The following is a 15,330-nucleotide window of genomic DNA, read 5'->3' as shown; positions in this document are numbered from 1 at the left end:
TTTTCTTATGTTTAAAATGAGACAGTAAAAACCTCTTAAATAGGATTTCTGGGAGGCATTAAATGAGAAAACCATTTTAGCATGATTATTGGCAGTAGTCAGTGTTCAGTGAAGGTTAGTTGCTGTTGTTGGTTATGAGTGTCCTGAACACCTTGGGAAAATGAACTACATAGGAAGTAATTCATAATTGAAATAGCAAATGTGAAGGCACACCTGTAAGGCATTCTTAATGTTATTTCAGAAAACATAAAGTAGACTTTAATGTGTCAATTAAGTTTCATTAAAGTTGTAGCAGTTATTCTTGAAGGAAAATTGCATATGAGGTTTCATTTTAGTCTAAAAAAATGACACTCAATAAAGCCTTTTCACTAACTAATCTCAGAGGAATATTATGCTGCCTTCTAGAAGCTGTTCTTTTGGATCTCTGACAGTTGTTCCATTTGACTTGCGGTTATTCTAATGCATTCTTTTGTTTAAATTATTATTACCAAACTGGTGCCAGAAATTGACTCTCTCCGCTTTTATTTAACCTCTTCCATTGTGGATCAGCCACATGGGAACTTCATAGCATGTGATCTGATTCCTTGCTAATAGAATGTGTACTTCTAAAATGTCTTCCTAGTATTTACAATGAATTTTTCACTCTTGCTACCTATGATCTATAGAATGCATTTGTGATGCAATGGTAGCATTCGGATTTCTGCCTGTAAATATGCAACAGAATGGTATATGTTCTGAACCAAATGATCTATGTAAATTGCTCCTTATATCATGCTGCCATCATTTTAAAGTCTGCATGTTTATACAGTGGTACTGCTTACATTTTTTATTCCAATATATCTCTGAAGTTGACTTTAAAATAGTTATGGGATCATACTTTTTATTAATTCCCATTGATCAATACCTATTTGTTTTATTTTGATAAGCAGAAATTGATGTAATTGGTGATAAATTGAACTTTTTATCCCGTAGTAATCTACTCACTTCTCATGGTTTTAAGGTTGTTAGAAAAGCACTATGGATCAGATTGTGATTTGTATTGTCCTCGTTTAAAAAACCTTACTTTTAATTTTGGAGGAAATCTAGTCAGACTTAAGGAAGGAGTGAGATAAAGGTACTTATAAAAGAAATATATTTTAATGCTTTTGGAGTATTTGTATTTTGTTTCCATCCTCAGAAAATAGTTACTACACATGCAAAGATTTTGAATTTGTCACCAAAATTTCATAGGGTGGAGTTTTCTAGATAGAAGAACTCAATAAATATTTTACCAGATTTAAAATCATTTTAGCTGCTTAAAAGTAGATAATCACATCTAATATGAAAATGTTGTAATTGTTTTTTGAACTTCATTTTCAGATCATAGCAATGGATCATTTAATTTGAAAGCTTTATCAGGAAGCTCTGGATATAAGTTTGGCGTTCTGGCTAAGATTGTGAATTACATGAAGGTAAGTACTTTTCTCAACTAACAAAAATTCTTTTGGTTTTGCTCGGAAGAGGGGGATTGGAATTTTCAGAAGTAAATTTGTATATACATGTCAAAATTTATCAAATTGTATGTTTCAATATGTGGTTTTTGTATGCCTGTTATACCTCAGCAAAACTAAAAAAATATTTAACGCTTCAAGCTTTTTACGTTATAGCAAGTTAGCTTTGCAGTGAGTCATCTAAGTATATTTTATTTACATTGCAGAGCGGTAGTTGAAGTACACAGTGTGAGCCCACCATTTCACTTAATAAAATTGTGCTCACGCGGTAGAGATAGCCACCTCTTAATTAGTCAATACCTGTTGGCAAAACCAATGAAAAAATGTGAATGATTGACAGGATCTTCCACTGATGGTGAGACGTGAAAAACACTGTACAGTTCAGGGAGGTGGTAGTGGTGGCTTTTCTACATCTTGGAGGGGGAAAATCAAGATTTACGGAGGGTCTTAGAAAAGCTTTGACTTCAAAAGGATTAGAATTTAATGTTTGATGGGAGATTTAGTATTTTTTGAAGTAGATTTTGAAGTTTTAATGATACAACATTTTGGCTTTACTAAAAATTCTGAACCCGAACTTACTGTATCAAAGTGAAATTTCATTTAGCTAAAATGGTTAAGTGATTTCAGATTTAACCTCTTTGTCTGCCAAACTCATATTCTGTTTAGTTACTACTTGGACCTCTTGAAAAATGTCATGGAAAATACTACCGATATTTTTGTTGTTATTTCATGTTTTAGCTGTTTGTTCTTTAGTATATAAATCAGATTTATGTGAAGGCTTTTCTTTCGTAATTTAAGAGAACTTGGTATCTGTCTGGCTATATCTGAAATCTGTGGTTTGTATTTGATTTTTGGTAGAAATCTGTAATTTCCCATTATTGAGTAATATACTCTCATAATTAATATTCATTAATTCCATCCATCCATTCCCCCACATGGTAAATAATTATTAAAACCTACTGTATCCTGTTAGGGGCAGCAGAGAATGAGGTGGTTAGGTAGCATTACCAGCTCTGAGAACATGAATCTGAGCAAACTCCAGGAGCTACTAGAGGACAGAAAAGCCTGCTGTGCTGCAGTCCCTGAGGTCACAGAGTTGCACAGGACTCTGCCGCTGAACAATACTGTATGCTAATTATGGCACGGATAGTATGAATGCCCAGACGAATATATGCCCTTGAGGCTATCAGCCTTTTGAGGGAGACTGACATTTAAATCTCATGTTTTCGGTATCCTGCTAAAACAGTTTTCATTTTATAGCTTTGTTAATCTAGAACAGCGATCTTAAAATTTTTACTCAAATGTTCCCTGAAACAGTTTTGAAAAACTGTGTGTTCCTTTGCACATATTTGAATTGATAAGTATAATTTTTCAGCAGAATTTTTGTTTAAATGAAATACAGTCGACCCACTCCAGTGTTCTTGCCTGATAGAAAGAGTCGGACACGACTAAGTGACTGACTTTTCACTTTCACAATTTATATTAGTTTCAGGTGTGTGACAGTGATTCGGATGGGTTTCCCATCATAGGGTACTTACTGTAAGATACTGAGTAAAGTGCCCTGTGCTGTACAGTAGGTCCTTGTTGTTTATCTGTTTTGTATATGATAGTGTGTATCTGTTGACCCCAAACTCCTGTTACTCCCTGCCCACCTCCCCGCTGCCCACTGTGTTCCGCTTTGGCAACCGTAAGTTTGTTTTCTGTGTCTCAGTCTATTTCTGTTTTAACAAAAGTGTACATAGTGACACAGGGTGAAATTGCTGGCATATTTCAATATTTTAAATAAAATATAGCACTCTTAAATTTATCTTAGGGACTCTAAATGCCATTTTTTTTAAATATAAAAACAAACTTGAGTGGTTGGAAATTTTAATTATTTTCCCTTTCAGCTTGTATGGTAGTTCTGTTACTCCTGCCAAATTTTATGCAAGTTTTACATATTTTAGTGTTCAGGAATCTTCTGTTGATCATCTGTCAAACTCCTTTGTCACGGCCCTATGTATATGCAATAAGGGATGTTTTCCCTATGACCATAAGACGTAGATATTTTCTGGTTTGAGTTATAATTATTCTTACCACATAGTTGCTTGGAATAACATAAATACATAAAAATTTTGATTAAAATGCACTTTGTATATAATAATTATACAACAGAAATCCATTTTTAATGAAATAAATGGAGCTGTCTTTCTCCAGTGGTTCTTGTATCTGGAAATAATATTTATTAATAGAATGAAATAGGATTTGACATCAATTTCTGGTCTTATTTTGAGATTTTGTAGTGCTGAAAAATAAAAATGTTGATATAAATATGTTCATTCTAATAGACATTTTGTGGTAGAAAACCTTCCAAGCTGTGTGCCAAAAATCACATAGTGACTTATCATCAAGCATTTCTCAGTTGACAGTTCTATTAATAATTAGGTCCTCCTTCAGTTTTGTTGAATGCAGAAGAATGGGAATCACCTAATTAGCCAAATAATTTGTTACCTTGTCCTTAACCATTTGTTTAGTTCTACGATGTATGTCAAAAAAGTTTTACCAAGACTCAGTAAATAAGTAATTATATCAGTTTCCTCCTCTTCTCTGTTTAGGCACTTTTGTTAATCTCATATATTCAGAAGCAGTTGAAAAATAAAAATATTAGTTTCAACAGTTTTGCCAATGCAATTTTTAATGAAATATTTTTATGTTTATAAATATATCTTTGCCAAAGCTGTCATGTTGAAGGTATAGCATATTCAATTTCTGGAAATTTTTTCTTGGTTAATAAAACTAGTTTCCACTGTCGGGCCAACTGTATATATCAAACTTATTTTTTATCATTAAATATCTTTTACTGTTGTTTTATTCAGTTGCTCAGTCGCCCAACACTGTGTGACCCCATGGGCTGTAGCACGCCAGGCTTCCCTGTCCTTGTCTATCTCCCGGAGCTTGCTCAAACTCATGTCCATTGAGTCAGTGATGACATCCAACGATTTCATCCTCTGTCACCCCCTTCTCCTCTTGCTTTGTCTTTACTAGCTTTAGGGTTTCTCCAGTGAGTCGGCTGTTTGCATCAGGTGGAGCTTCAGCTTCAGCGTCCATCCTTCCAATGAATATTCAGTGTTGATTTCCTTTAGAATTGACTGATTTGATCTTGCTGACCAAAGAACTCTCAAGAGTCTTCTCCAGTGCCACAGTTCGAAAGCATCGGTTCTTTGGTGCTCAGCCTTCTTTATGGTCCAACTCTCATATCTCTACATGCCTACTGGAAAAACCATAGCTTTGACAACTTTGACTCTGTGTACCTTTGTCGGAAAATCACTGCAGAGAAGGACTGCAGCCATGAAATTAAATGCACCTTTAATCCATTGTCTAGGTTTGTCATAGCTTTTTTTCCAAGGAGCAAACGTCTTTTAATTCCATGGCTGCAGTCACCATCTGCAGTGATTTTGAAGCCTAAGAAAATAAAGTCTGTCACTATTTCCATTTTCACCCCCATCTGTTTGGCATGAAGTGATGGGACTGGATGCCATGATCTTACTTTTTTGAATGTTGAGTTTTAAGCCAGGTTTTTCACTCTCTTCTTTCACCTTCATCAAGAGGCCCTTTAGTTTCTCTTCACTTTCTGCCATAAGGGTGGTGTCATCTGCATATCTAAGGTTATTGATATTTCTCCCAGCAATCTTGATTCCAGCTTGTGCTCCATCCAGCCCAGCATTTTGCATGATGTACACAGCATATAAGTTAAATAAACAGGATGACAGTATACAGCCTTGACATGTCCCTTTCCTAATTTGGAACCAGTCTGTTCCATGTCCAGTTCTAGCTGTTGTTTCTTGACCTGCATACAGATTTCTCAGGAGGCAGATAAAGTGGTCTGGTATTCCATCTCTTTCAGAATTTTCCACAGTTTGTTGTATTCACACAGACAAAGGCTTTAGCATAGTTAATGAAGCAGAAGTAGATGTTTTTCTGGAACTCTTGCTTTTTCTGTGATCCAGCAGATGCTGGCAATTTGATCTCTGGTTCTTCTGCCTTTTCTAAATCCAGCTTATATATCTGGAAGTTCTTGGTTCATGTACTGTTGAAGTCTAGCTTGGACAGTTTTGAGCATTACTTTGCTAGCATGTGAAATGAACACAATTGTGTGATAGTTTGAACATTCTTTGGCATTGCTCTTCTTTGGAATTGGAATGAAAACTGACCTTTTCCAGTGCTGTGGCCACTGTTTTCCAGATTTGCTGGCATATTGAGTGCAGTAGTTTAACAGCACCATCTTTTAGGATTTGAAATAGCTCAGCTGGAATTCCATCACCTACAGTAGCTTTGTTCATAGCAATGCTTCCTAAGGCCCACTTGACTTCACATTCCAGGATGTCTGGCTCTAGGTGAGTGACCACACCTTCGTGGTTATCTGGGTCATTAAGACCTTTTTGGTATAGTTCTTGTGTGTATTCTTACTATCTTAATATCTTTTGTTTCTGTTAGGTCCATACCGTTTCTGTCCTTTATTGTGCCCATCTTTGCATGAAATGTTCCCTTGGTATCTCTAATTTTCTTGAAGAGATCTCTAGTGTTTCCCATTATGTTGTTTTCCTCTTATTTCTTTGCATTGATCACTGAGAAAGGCTTTCTTATCTCTCCTTGCTATTCTTTGGAACTCTGCATTCAGATGGGTATAACTTTCCTTTTCTCCTTTGCCTTTCACTTCTGTTCATTTTTCAGCTGTTTGTAAGGACTCCTCAGACAACCTGCCTTTTGGCCTTTCTTTTTATTGGGGGTGGTTTTGATCACTGCCTCCTGTACAGTGTCACAAACCTAAGTCCATAGTTCTTCAGGTACTCTGTCAGATCTAATTCCTTGAATCTATTTGTCATTTCCACTGTATAGTCGTAAGGGATTTGATTTAGTACATACCTGAATGGCTAGTGGTTTTCCCTACTTTCTTCAATTTGAGGCTGAATTTTGCAATGAGGAGCTGATGATCTGAGCCACAGTCAGCTCCAGGTATTGTTTTTGCTGACTGTATAGAGCTTCTCCATCTCTGACTGTAAAGAACATAATCAGTCGGATTTTGGTACTGACCATTTGGTGATGTCCATGTGTCCATGAGTCATCTCTTGGGTTTTTGCTCCGACCAACATGTTCTCTTGACAAAACTCTGTTAGTCTTTGCCCTGCTTCATTTTTTACTCCGAGGCCAAACTTACCTGTTATCCAGGTATCTCTTGACTTCCTACTTCTGCTTTCCAGTTCCCTGTGATGCAAAGGACATCTTTTTTTTTTGGTGTTAGTTCCAGAAGGTCTTGTAGGTCTTCATAGAGTCATTCAACTTCATTTTCTTTGGCATTAGTGGTTGGGGCATAGACTTGGATTACTGTGATAGTGAATGGTTTGCCTTGAAACGAGATGATGCTGTCGGTTTTGAGATTGCATCCAAATACTGCATTTCAGACCCTTTCATTGACTATGAGGGCTACACCATTTCTTCTAAGGGATTCTTGCCCAAGTAGTAGATATAATGGCCATCTAAATTAAATTCACCCATTCCCATCCATTTTAGTTCATTGATTCCTAAAATGTCCATGTTCACTCTTGTCATCTCCTGTTTGACCACAACCAAACCTTGGATATGGACTTAACATTGATTTACCTTGATTCATGGACCTAACATTCCAGTTTCCTATGCAATATTGTTCTTTATTGTATCGGAGTTTACTTTAACCACCAGACACATCCACAACTGTGTGTCATTTCTGCTTTGGCTCAGCCTCTTCATTCTTTCTGGAGCTATTTCTCTGCTCTTCTCCAGTAGCATATTGGTCACCTACTGAGCTGAGGGGTTCATCTTTCAGTGTCACAGCTTTTTCCCTTTTCATACAGTTCATGGGGTTCTCAAGGGAAGAATACTGAAGTGATTTGCCATTCCCTTCTCCAGTGAACCACGTTTTGTCAGAATTCTCCACCATGACCTGTCCATCTTGGGTGGCCGTATACGGCATGGCTTATAGTTTGATTAAGTTACACAAAGCTGTAACCCATGTGATCAGTTTGGCTAGTTTTCTGTGATTATGGTTTTTATTCTGTCTGCCCTCTAATGGATGAGGATAAGAGGCTTGTGCAAGCTTTCTGATGGAAAGGACTGACTGACTGTGGGGATAACTGGGTTTTGCTCTGGTGGACAAAGCCTTGGTCAGTATATCCTTAATTCAGTTTTCCGCTGATGGGTGGGGCTGTGTTCCTTCCCTCTAGTTTGGCCTGAGGCCTAATTATGGTAGGGGTAATGGCAGTATTGGTGACCTCTGACCTCTTCCAAAAAGACTTACACCAGCAAGTCAGTGTCCCTGACCCCACGGCAGGCCACTGTCAACCCATGCCTTCTCCAGAGACTCCCAAACACTCACAGCCAAGTCTGGCTCAGTCTCTTGTCGGGGTCACTGCTTCTTTCCCTGGTTCTGGTGCGGACAAGGTTTTGTTTGTGACTTCCAAGCATCTCTGGCGGGTATGAGGTATTTGATTTTAAATGTGATTGTGTCCCTCCTGCCATCTTGCTGTGGCTGCTTCTTTGCCCTTGGACATAGTGTATCTTTTTTTGGTGGGTTCCAACATTCTCCTCTTGAAGACTGTGCAGGAGCTAGTTGAGATTTTGGTGTTCTCCCGGGAGAAGATGAGCGCCATCTTCTAAGGTCTAATAATCTTATGATCTTTCACTATTAAGTTTGAATAAACAGATTAATATTTTAATAATAATCACTGAGGAATATAGTATGGAATGTATACTAACAGTTACTACTAAGGTAGTTGAGTTTTAAATTACATGCATAAGAAAGTAAATTTGTTCATTTTTATAATAATTAAAAAAAATATGTGGTTTGCCATCATGTTACATTGCATTGTGAAAAATGAAATAATCAAATGTTTATGAAGTAAGGGTGTGTTAAATCGTGTTACTCTTTTTCTAAGTGTGTGTGTTTGTATCTTCTAATCTCTAATATTCAGCCTCTAGTTATAAATAAAGGGGGACTGGTTCAGAAATAACTGTAAATTTTAGTTTGAGGTGATTAATGAAGGAGAAGGATACTTTTGCTGAAAACGAATTGGTTTTATAACTAGCTGTGACTTATTTTTTCAGTAGGAGGTAGAAATATTAAATATTTAAAAGATGTAATGAGAATTGACTAATTAGAATAAAAATTTTATGGTATAGTTTGAGTAGGTTTTAACTACCACATTGAATAATGTACACTCAAGATAAAACAGTTCATATGTGGTTTTTGTCTGTGCATTTTACGTAGCATAATTTGAACATTTTGGTAGTATCAGAAAATATTTGTTACGTTTAAAAGAATCAACCTCCTTTACTGATTTTTCTTCCGTTCTTCAAATGTGCTTTTCCTTCAAGCTATAAATATTCAAGGAATGGATTTTGAGAATTACTGAGGAGATTATTTATCTGAAAATACTTGAAAAAAGTTTACTTTTATCATTAGCGGAGAAGGCAGTGGCACCCCACTCCAGTACTCTTGCCTGGAAAATCCCATGGACAGAGGAGCCTGGTAGGCTGCAGTCCATGGGGCCGCTAGAAGTCTGACGTGACTGAGCGACTTCACTTTCACTTTTCACTTTCATGCATTGGAGAAGGAAATGGCAACCCACTCCAGTGTTCTTGCCTGGAGAATCCCAGGGACAGGGGAGCCTGGTGGGCTGCCGTCTATGGGGTTGCACAGAGTCAGACAGGACTGAAGCAACTTAGCAGTAGCAGCAGCAGTAGTAGTTTAACATTAGAGGTTTCTTATCAATGGTTCCTTTCCTTGGAGATTCTCCCCTAAAAGCAATGTGTTGTTGGACAATATGGCATGAACATGGGGTGTGTAGAGATGGAAGAGACAGAGTTATTGAAAGGTTTGGCTCTCAATTGCCCACAAACTGTAATTCATCAGAATTCAGAATTTAGAATGTCCTAGCAAGGGTCCTGTTTTTAACTCTCAGAAAAATATTTAGGACGGGAAGAAACCAGAAGCCCTCTCTATAGTGGATAGTTTATGATACTTCAGTTATCATTTATGAAGGCTTCCCCAAACAGCATTTTTTTTTTTTTTGACTTGAGTCCCTGGAGTTTAATTATACCTTCAGGCAATACATTATAAATTCTGGGTGGAGGTTAGAGTTATTACCTTTTTGTTTTCCTTTTTTTTTTAGTAAAAAGAGGGTAGCTCTGTTTTGAAAGGGAAAGAGTACACATAAACGATGATCTGTAAACTCTGTTTTGAAAAGTCTTCACCCTTGAAGAGCTGACAAAGCCAAGAACTTAGCTGCTGCTGCTAAGTTGCTTCAGTCGTGTCCGACTTTGTGCGACCCCATAGATGGCAGCCCACCAGGCTCCCCCGTCCCTAGGATTCTCCAGGCAAGAACACTGGAGTGGGTTGCCATTTCCTTCTCCAGTGCAGGAAAGTGAAAAGTGAAAGTGAAGTTGCTTAGTCGTGTCAGACTCCTAGCGACCCCATGGACTGCAGCCCACCAGGCTCCTCCATCCATGGGATTTTCCAGGCAAGAGTACTGGAGTGGGGTGCCATTGCCTTCTCCATTTGACTATCATAGCCAATAATAATTGTTCATTTAAGTAGAGAATGCAGTTTCTTTGTATATATTTTGCTCTATTTATTAGCCTACTCTTCATGTGTGTGAGGTTCCTCCTTTCCAGAAAGGATATCAACTCTAATGCAAGTCGGTAGTGTAGGTAAACTTCAGTTTTTTCTTCAATTTTTAAAAATTAGTTTGTTTTTGGCTGTGCTGGGTCTTCGTTGCTGATGGGCTTTTCTCTAGTTGCGGCGAGTGGGGCTGCTCTCTAGTGGTGATGTGCAGGCTTCTCGCTGCAGTGACTCTCCTGTGGAGCGTGGGTTCTCGGATGCGAGGCCTTCAGTAGTTGTGGCTCCCAGGCTGTAGAGCACAGGCTCAGTAGTTGTGGCACTTAGTGCCACTGTAGAGCAACGGGCTTAGTTGCTCCCCAGCATGTGGGGTCCTCTCAGATCAGGGATCAAATCCGCTGAGCCACCAGGGAAGCTCCTTTAAATTTTTTTTTTTTTTTTTACCTTACCCAGGTAGGCAGTTTACTTGTTCACAAATGAGCAGACGAGCCAGAGAAAGAAAGAGTCCTTCAGCCAGGCATACATCAATGAGAATAACAGCACGGTTCCTCCCAGACAGACCTTTGTTTCCAGATATAAAGACACCACCTAAATGTCCTTCTCTTTGCTTGTTCATGGTTGCTCTTTGCAATAGCAAAGTTTTTCTTGAAATTCACCATCATTTAAAAACTGTACAGATGTTACTTCATGACATTTCTTGGTGAAATCTGTTGGTTTGTCAGCCTAGATAGACAAGCTGTTGTTTCTCAGTTTATTAAATATGCCTCATCAGCATCATGTGATACGTCATCAGTTCGTTGACTTAAACTGTTTGATACTTTTCAGTTTCTCATAATACTCATTTTACTCACTGTCATTTGATATGATGGCGTTATTAGGGTTCCTGCTAGCAGTGGGATATCCCCTAAGCCCCCTTTTCTGGGTAATAAGTTTTATTGTAACTTGCTTCCTGAGCCTTTTCACTGAATGTAACTTTTTTAAATGGAACTTTTACTCTGTTTGGTTTGAGATTTCCAATAGCTATTTAAAATGGTAAGTACCTTGACTTTTCCAGTGCCTGTTACTTCTGCTTAAGTGTCTTTTCAGTTTTGCTGGAACCATTATAAGTTGTTTGCCATAGTGGTGAATAATGGAATAGGACCCTGTGGATTATCAGGCCATGTAAAATGCATTGGTTCCTAGCTCTCATTGTAAGAGTAGGCTCTTTTGGTATCTCTTGTTGCACTGGTGCAGTGAAATGGCTTAGCCGATTATAGTTCTACCAACCTAATGATCAGAGAGGCCTCCCTGCTGGCTCAGTAGTAAAGAGTCCACCTGCCAATGCAGAAGACACAGGTGCAGTCCCTGGGTTGGGAGGATCCCCTTTAGAAGGAAATGGCACCCCACTCCAGTATTCTTACCTGGGAAATCCATGGATAGAGGAGCTTGGTGTGCTGTGGTCCATGGGATCGCAAAGGGTTGAACACAACAGAGTGACTAAAGAACAACAACAACCTGATTAGGATTGTTCATGGGTTTAGGCTTAGAATCTTCTTCTATCACAGATCTCAGCTTCAGAAATCATCACAGTGAACTGTTGGACATGTTTATAAAACAGTCTCTAATAAAGGATAAAACAGCAAGTAATACTAACTTTGCAAAAAATGTCTCAAAAAATATGAACAACTCACAGAAATTTACTTTTATTACTACATGGTCATGTTTTGCAACATTTACAACAGCAGGTCAGAAGGAGGCAGTTGAGTCCCAGTATGGAAGATTCCTTGTTTAGAATTTTCCCCAAATTTCCTGTTACACAAGCAGAGCTGCTTTTTTGCTCTTTTAAGTCATTTTTTAAATCACAATTTCTTATGGTACACCTAGTGACATCTTACAGATCCTTAGATTTCTGTGGAACAATGATGGGGAAACCCTGTAATGGGCGTGTGTTTATGGAAACCACCATGCATGCTAAGTCTCATCAGTCATGTCCAACTCTTTGCAACCCCGTTGGACTGTAGCCCACCAGGCTCCTCTGTCCATGGGATTTTCCAGGCAAGAATACTAGAGTGGGTTGCCATGCCCTTCTCCAGGGGATCTTCCTGACCCAGGGATTGAACCTGTGTCTCCTGCAATGCAGGCAGATTCTTTACTACTGAGCCTCTGGGGAAGCCTGGTGAAAACCTCCATACTTATGGTGAAATAGTGCTTTTCCTCAGAAGTCATAAGAAGATACCTACTTGTCACTTCTCTACTATGCTGGAAGCCCTACCCAATGCAATAAAGCAAGAAAAAAGAAATGACAAATGTAAAAGTTGTAAAGGAAGAAGTAAAACTGTAGATGTGATTAAGTACATAGAAAAGCCAAGACAATTTGCCACCTGTTGGAATTAAATATGTTTAATAGGGTTGCTACATACAGAGTCAGTATTGCTAAAATCAGTCTCTACAAAGTAACAAGAAAAAAATTAGACAGTAAAATTACAAAGTGCAGTACACCAAAAATCATCTAATGACCAGGAAGAAATTGAACAAAGATGTGTAATACTCTTCACTGAAAACTGAAGTCTTTAGCTCTATAGTATTGAGTATTCTCTCTAGGTGCTCCCCGATTTTTCTTAGTTCTTGATCAAAGAGCAAGAAATAAAAGTAATTTTAAGTTTCTCAGATTTATATCTCTTTTTTTTTCCTTGCTGGTCACTCATATTTTCTTATATCTTTTCCCTTGACAGTTTGATAGCTGTGTTTTTTGGCTTCTCTGTTTACATGGTTTGAAAATGGTTAGGCTTTCATATATTGAGTATTCCATCTTTGTATTTTTCTAATTTTAAAAGTCCCACTTATTTTAAATATTAAAAAAAGTAATAACAGACATGGCTAGTGCTTTCTAATTTTTTCTTGAACTGTCTTCATTCATACTTGCTTCTGTTTCCAGATTAACTTAGCCTTTTGGTAATTTTATATAATATTATAATGGGGGAGAAGTTTTTAATGTGAAGAAAATTAGGAAAATATATGAAATTTGATAATTAGTGACAATGAAGAGTATGGCATAATTACTTTGAAGGACTTGATTTGGCTGTCCTTAGACAAGTGTTCTTGCCTGGAGAATCCCAGGGATGGGGGTGCCTTGTGGGCTGCCGTCTCTGGGGTCGCACAGAGTCGGACACGACTGAAGCGACTTAGCAGCAGCAGCAGCAGACAAGTAAAATTACCCTAAACTCCCTTATTCCTTCTCCTTTAGGCTAGGCTTTTCCAGGTCCGTATATCCAAAATATGTACAAATATATTACATATATCCAAAGTAAGCAAAGTACTAGTGCAAAATGCTGCACTGATCTCCACCTGTTTTATTTATTTATGGCTGTGCTGGGTCTTCATTGCTGTGCATGCGCTTCCTCTAGTTGCAATGAGTGGGGGCTACTCAGTAGCTGAGGTGCGAGGGTTTCTTGTTGAGGTGACTTCTCTTGTTGCAGAGTACAGGCTGTAGGTGCACGGGCTCAGTAGTTGTGGCACACGGGCTTAGTTGTTCCACAGTACATGGGGTCTTAGTTCCCTGACCAGGGGTCGAACCTGTGTCCCCTGCATTGGCAGGCAGATTTTAACTAGTAGGCCACCAGGGAAGTCCCAGTCTCTACCTGTTTTTGATTAGCCACCCCCAAATTAAATTTTTTATGGCCTACTCTTTTTATATGTGCTCATGTACTACTGCACAGATAAAGTGTGTATGTTTTAAACTTGCACAGAATTAAGAATTTTTAAAAGTTGAGATTAAAAAAATGAATGTTTTCTTAAAAGCTCTTTTGCTAAGTAAAGCAATATGTCATTCATCATGTCTGAAAATCTTCATTTAGCTTTTTCTGTAAAGTGACTTGTGTCTTAAAAATTAAGTTCAGTGTATTTGGATCCTGGGTTTTAATTTGCTTGCATAGCTATAAATACATAGATTTTTAAATCTGCAGGGAAGAAAGTCCTTATCTTGGTTTCTTATTGCTGCTGTAACAAATTACCACCAACTTGGTGGCTTAAAATAACACAAATTCGTTATCTTCCAGTTTTGTAGGTCCAAAGTCAGTCTCACTGGGCTGTAGCCAGGTGGTTCCTCTGGAGACTCTGAGGGACCTTCTGTTCTCTTTCCTTTTTCAGCTTCTGGAGACCAGCTATGTTTCCTGACACATGGCCCCTTCCTTCCATCTCTCCAGCCTCTTATTTTCATTGTCACATCTGTTGCTATTCACATTCACTGTGACTTTTCCCAGGACACTTGTGATTACTGCCTATGCAGTAAGCCACAGTAATCTATCTGAAGATCTTTAATTTGGTCACATCAGTGAAGTCCCTTTTGCCGTATATGGTAACACTTCAGGTTGCAAGGGTTTGGACATGGATATCCTTGGGGGAGAGGATGCAGTATTTGGGGGAGGGGATTCTCTAGTGACACAGGCACAGTATTACATTACAAAAATTTTTGTGGTTTTTTAAAATATTCTTGTCAACTCATTAAGCAGTTTGGTTAGTACATTTCTATCTTTGCAAATGTCATTCAATTCATGCATATATGTCAGAAGGATTTATAATTTTTTATATTTTTGATGTATTGATTTGAAACTGAAGGGTTTTGTTTAGAAGTATTTTTAAAAATGAAAGTTAAAAATAAAAAATTTCTAAAACTTTGAAAATAGGCAGGTATAAGAGTTTTTATTCTTAAATATTTTAAACTCAAGTCACATAATGATGGAAATATTTCCTAAAGGTTCTTTTTCAAAGTGCTCTTCCTTCAGCATAAATTGCTTTCCAAAACAGTTGCTTTGTTACTTTCACAGGTTGTTAAAATGCTAGTTTTACTTTGAAGGAATTGTTAGCAAACTATGAATAACCTCTGTAATCTTAGAAGTAGCTAACAAATTTGAAACACTTGCCTTTTTGTAAAACAAATTTGTGACTCAGTTTTTAGTGGATGTTCCTTAATAGGTTAATAAAATCATTGTACAGTCTCTATTTTAAAGGTCTTAAAAAAAAAAGATTCACCACAGTGCTGGAATCTTCCAGCAGGTAAACTATAGCATGCTGCAGAAGGCTGAGAGTGAATGAGTGAGGTCATGTCTGTCAACCCCCTTGTCACGTGGGATTCCCACTCTTTTCTCAGGATTCCTCCACGCACGTCACCATCTGAAATGTGGGTCATCTGACATGAAGCCAGGGGAGTCTTCTGGTGTCAGTTCACATTCAGTA

At 38.0% G+C, this 15,330-nt stretch overlaps 1 protein-coding gene across 6 annotated transcripts in view; it reads left to right on the top strand.

The window, feature by feature from the left end:
- Nucleotides 1-15,330, top strand: part of GTF2E2 (general transcription factor IIE subunit 2) — an 80,482-nt gene that overhangs the window by 22,166 nt on the left and 42,986 nt on the right. For all 6 annotated transcript variants that reach the window (XM_086380909.1, XM_086380904.1, XM_086380905.1 and 3 more), the window contains exon 3: nt 1,360-1,451. In XM_086380909.1, coding sequence (XP_086237035.1) covers nt 1,360-1,451 — 92 coding nt within the window. The remainder of the gene's footprint in view (nt 1-1,359; nt 1,452-15,330) is intronic.

Source organism: Bos grunniens, chromosome 27, assembly GCF_055505025.1.
Source record: "Bos grunniens cultivar Pamir isolate PY7600 chromosome 27, Bosgru_T2T1.0, whole genome shotgun sequence".
NCBI classification, from domain to species: Eukaryota; Metazoa; Chordata; class Mammalia; order Artiodactyla; family Bovidae; genus Bos; species Bos grunniens.
Note: the sequence above shows the minus strand (reverse complement) of the source record. Positions and strands in the feature narration are given on the sequence as shown.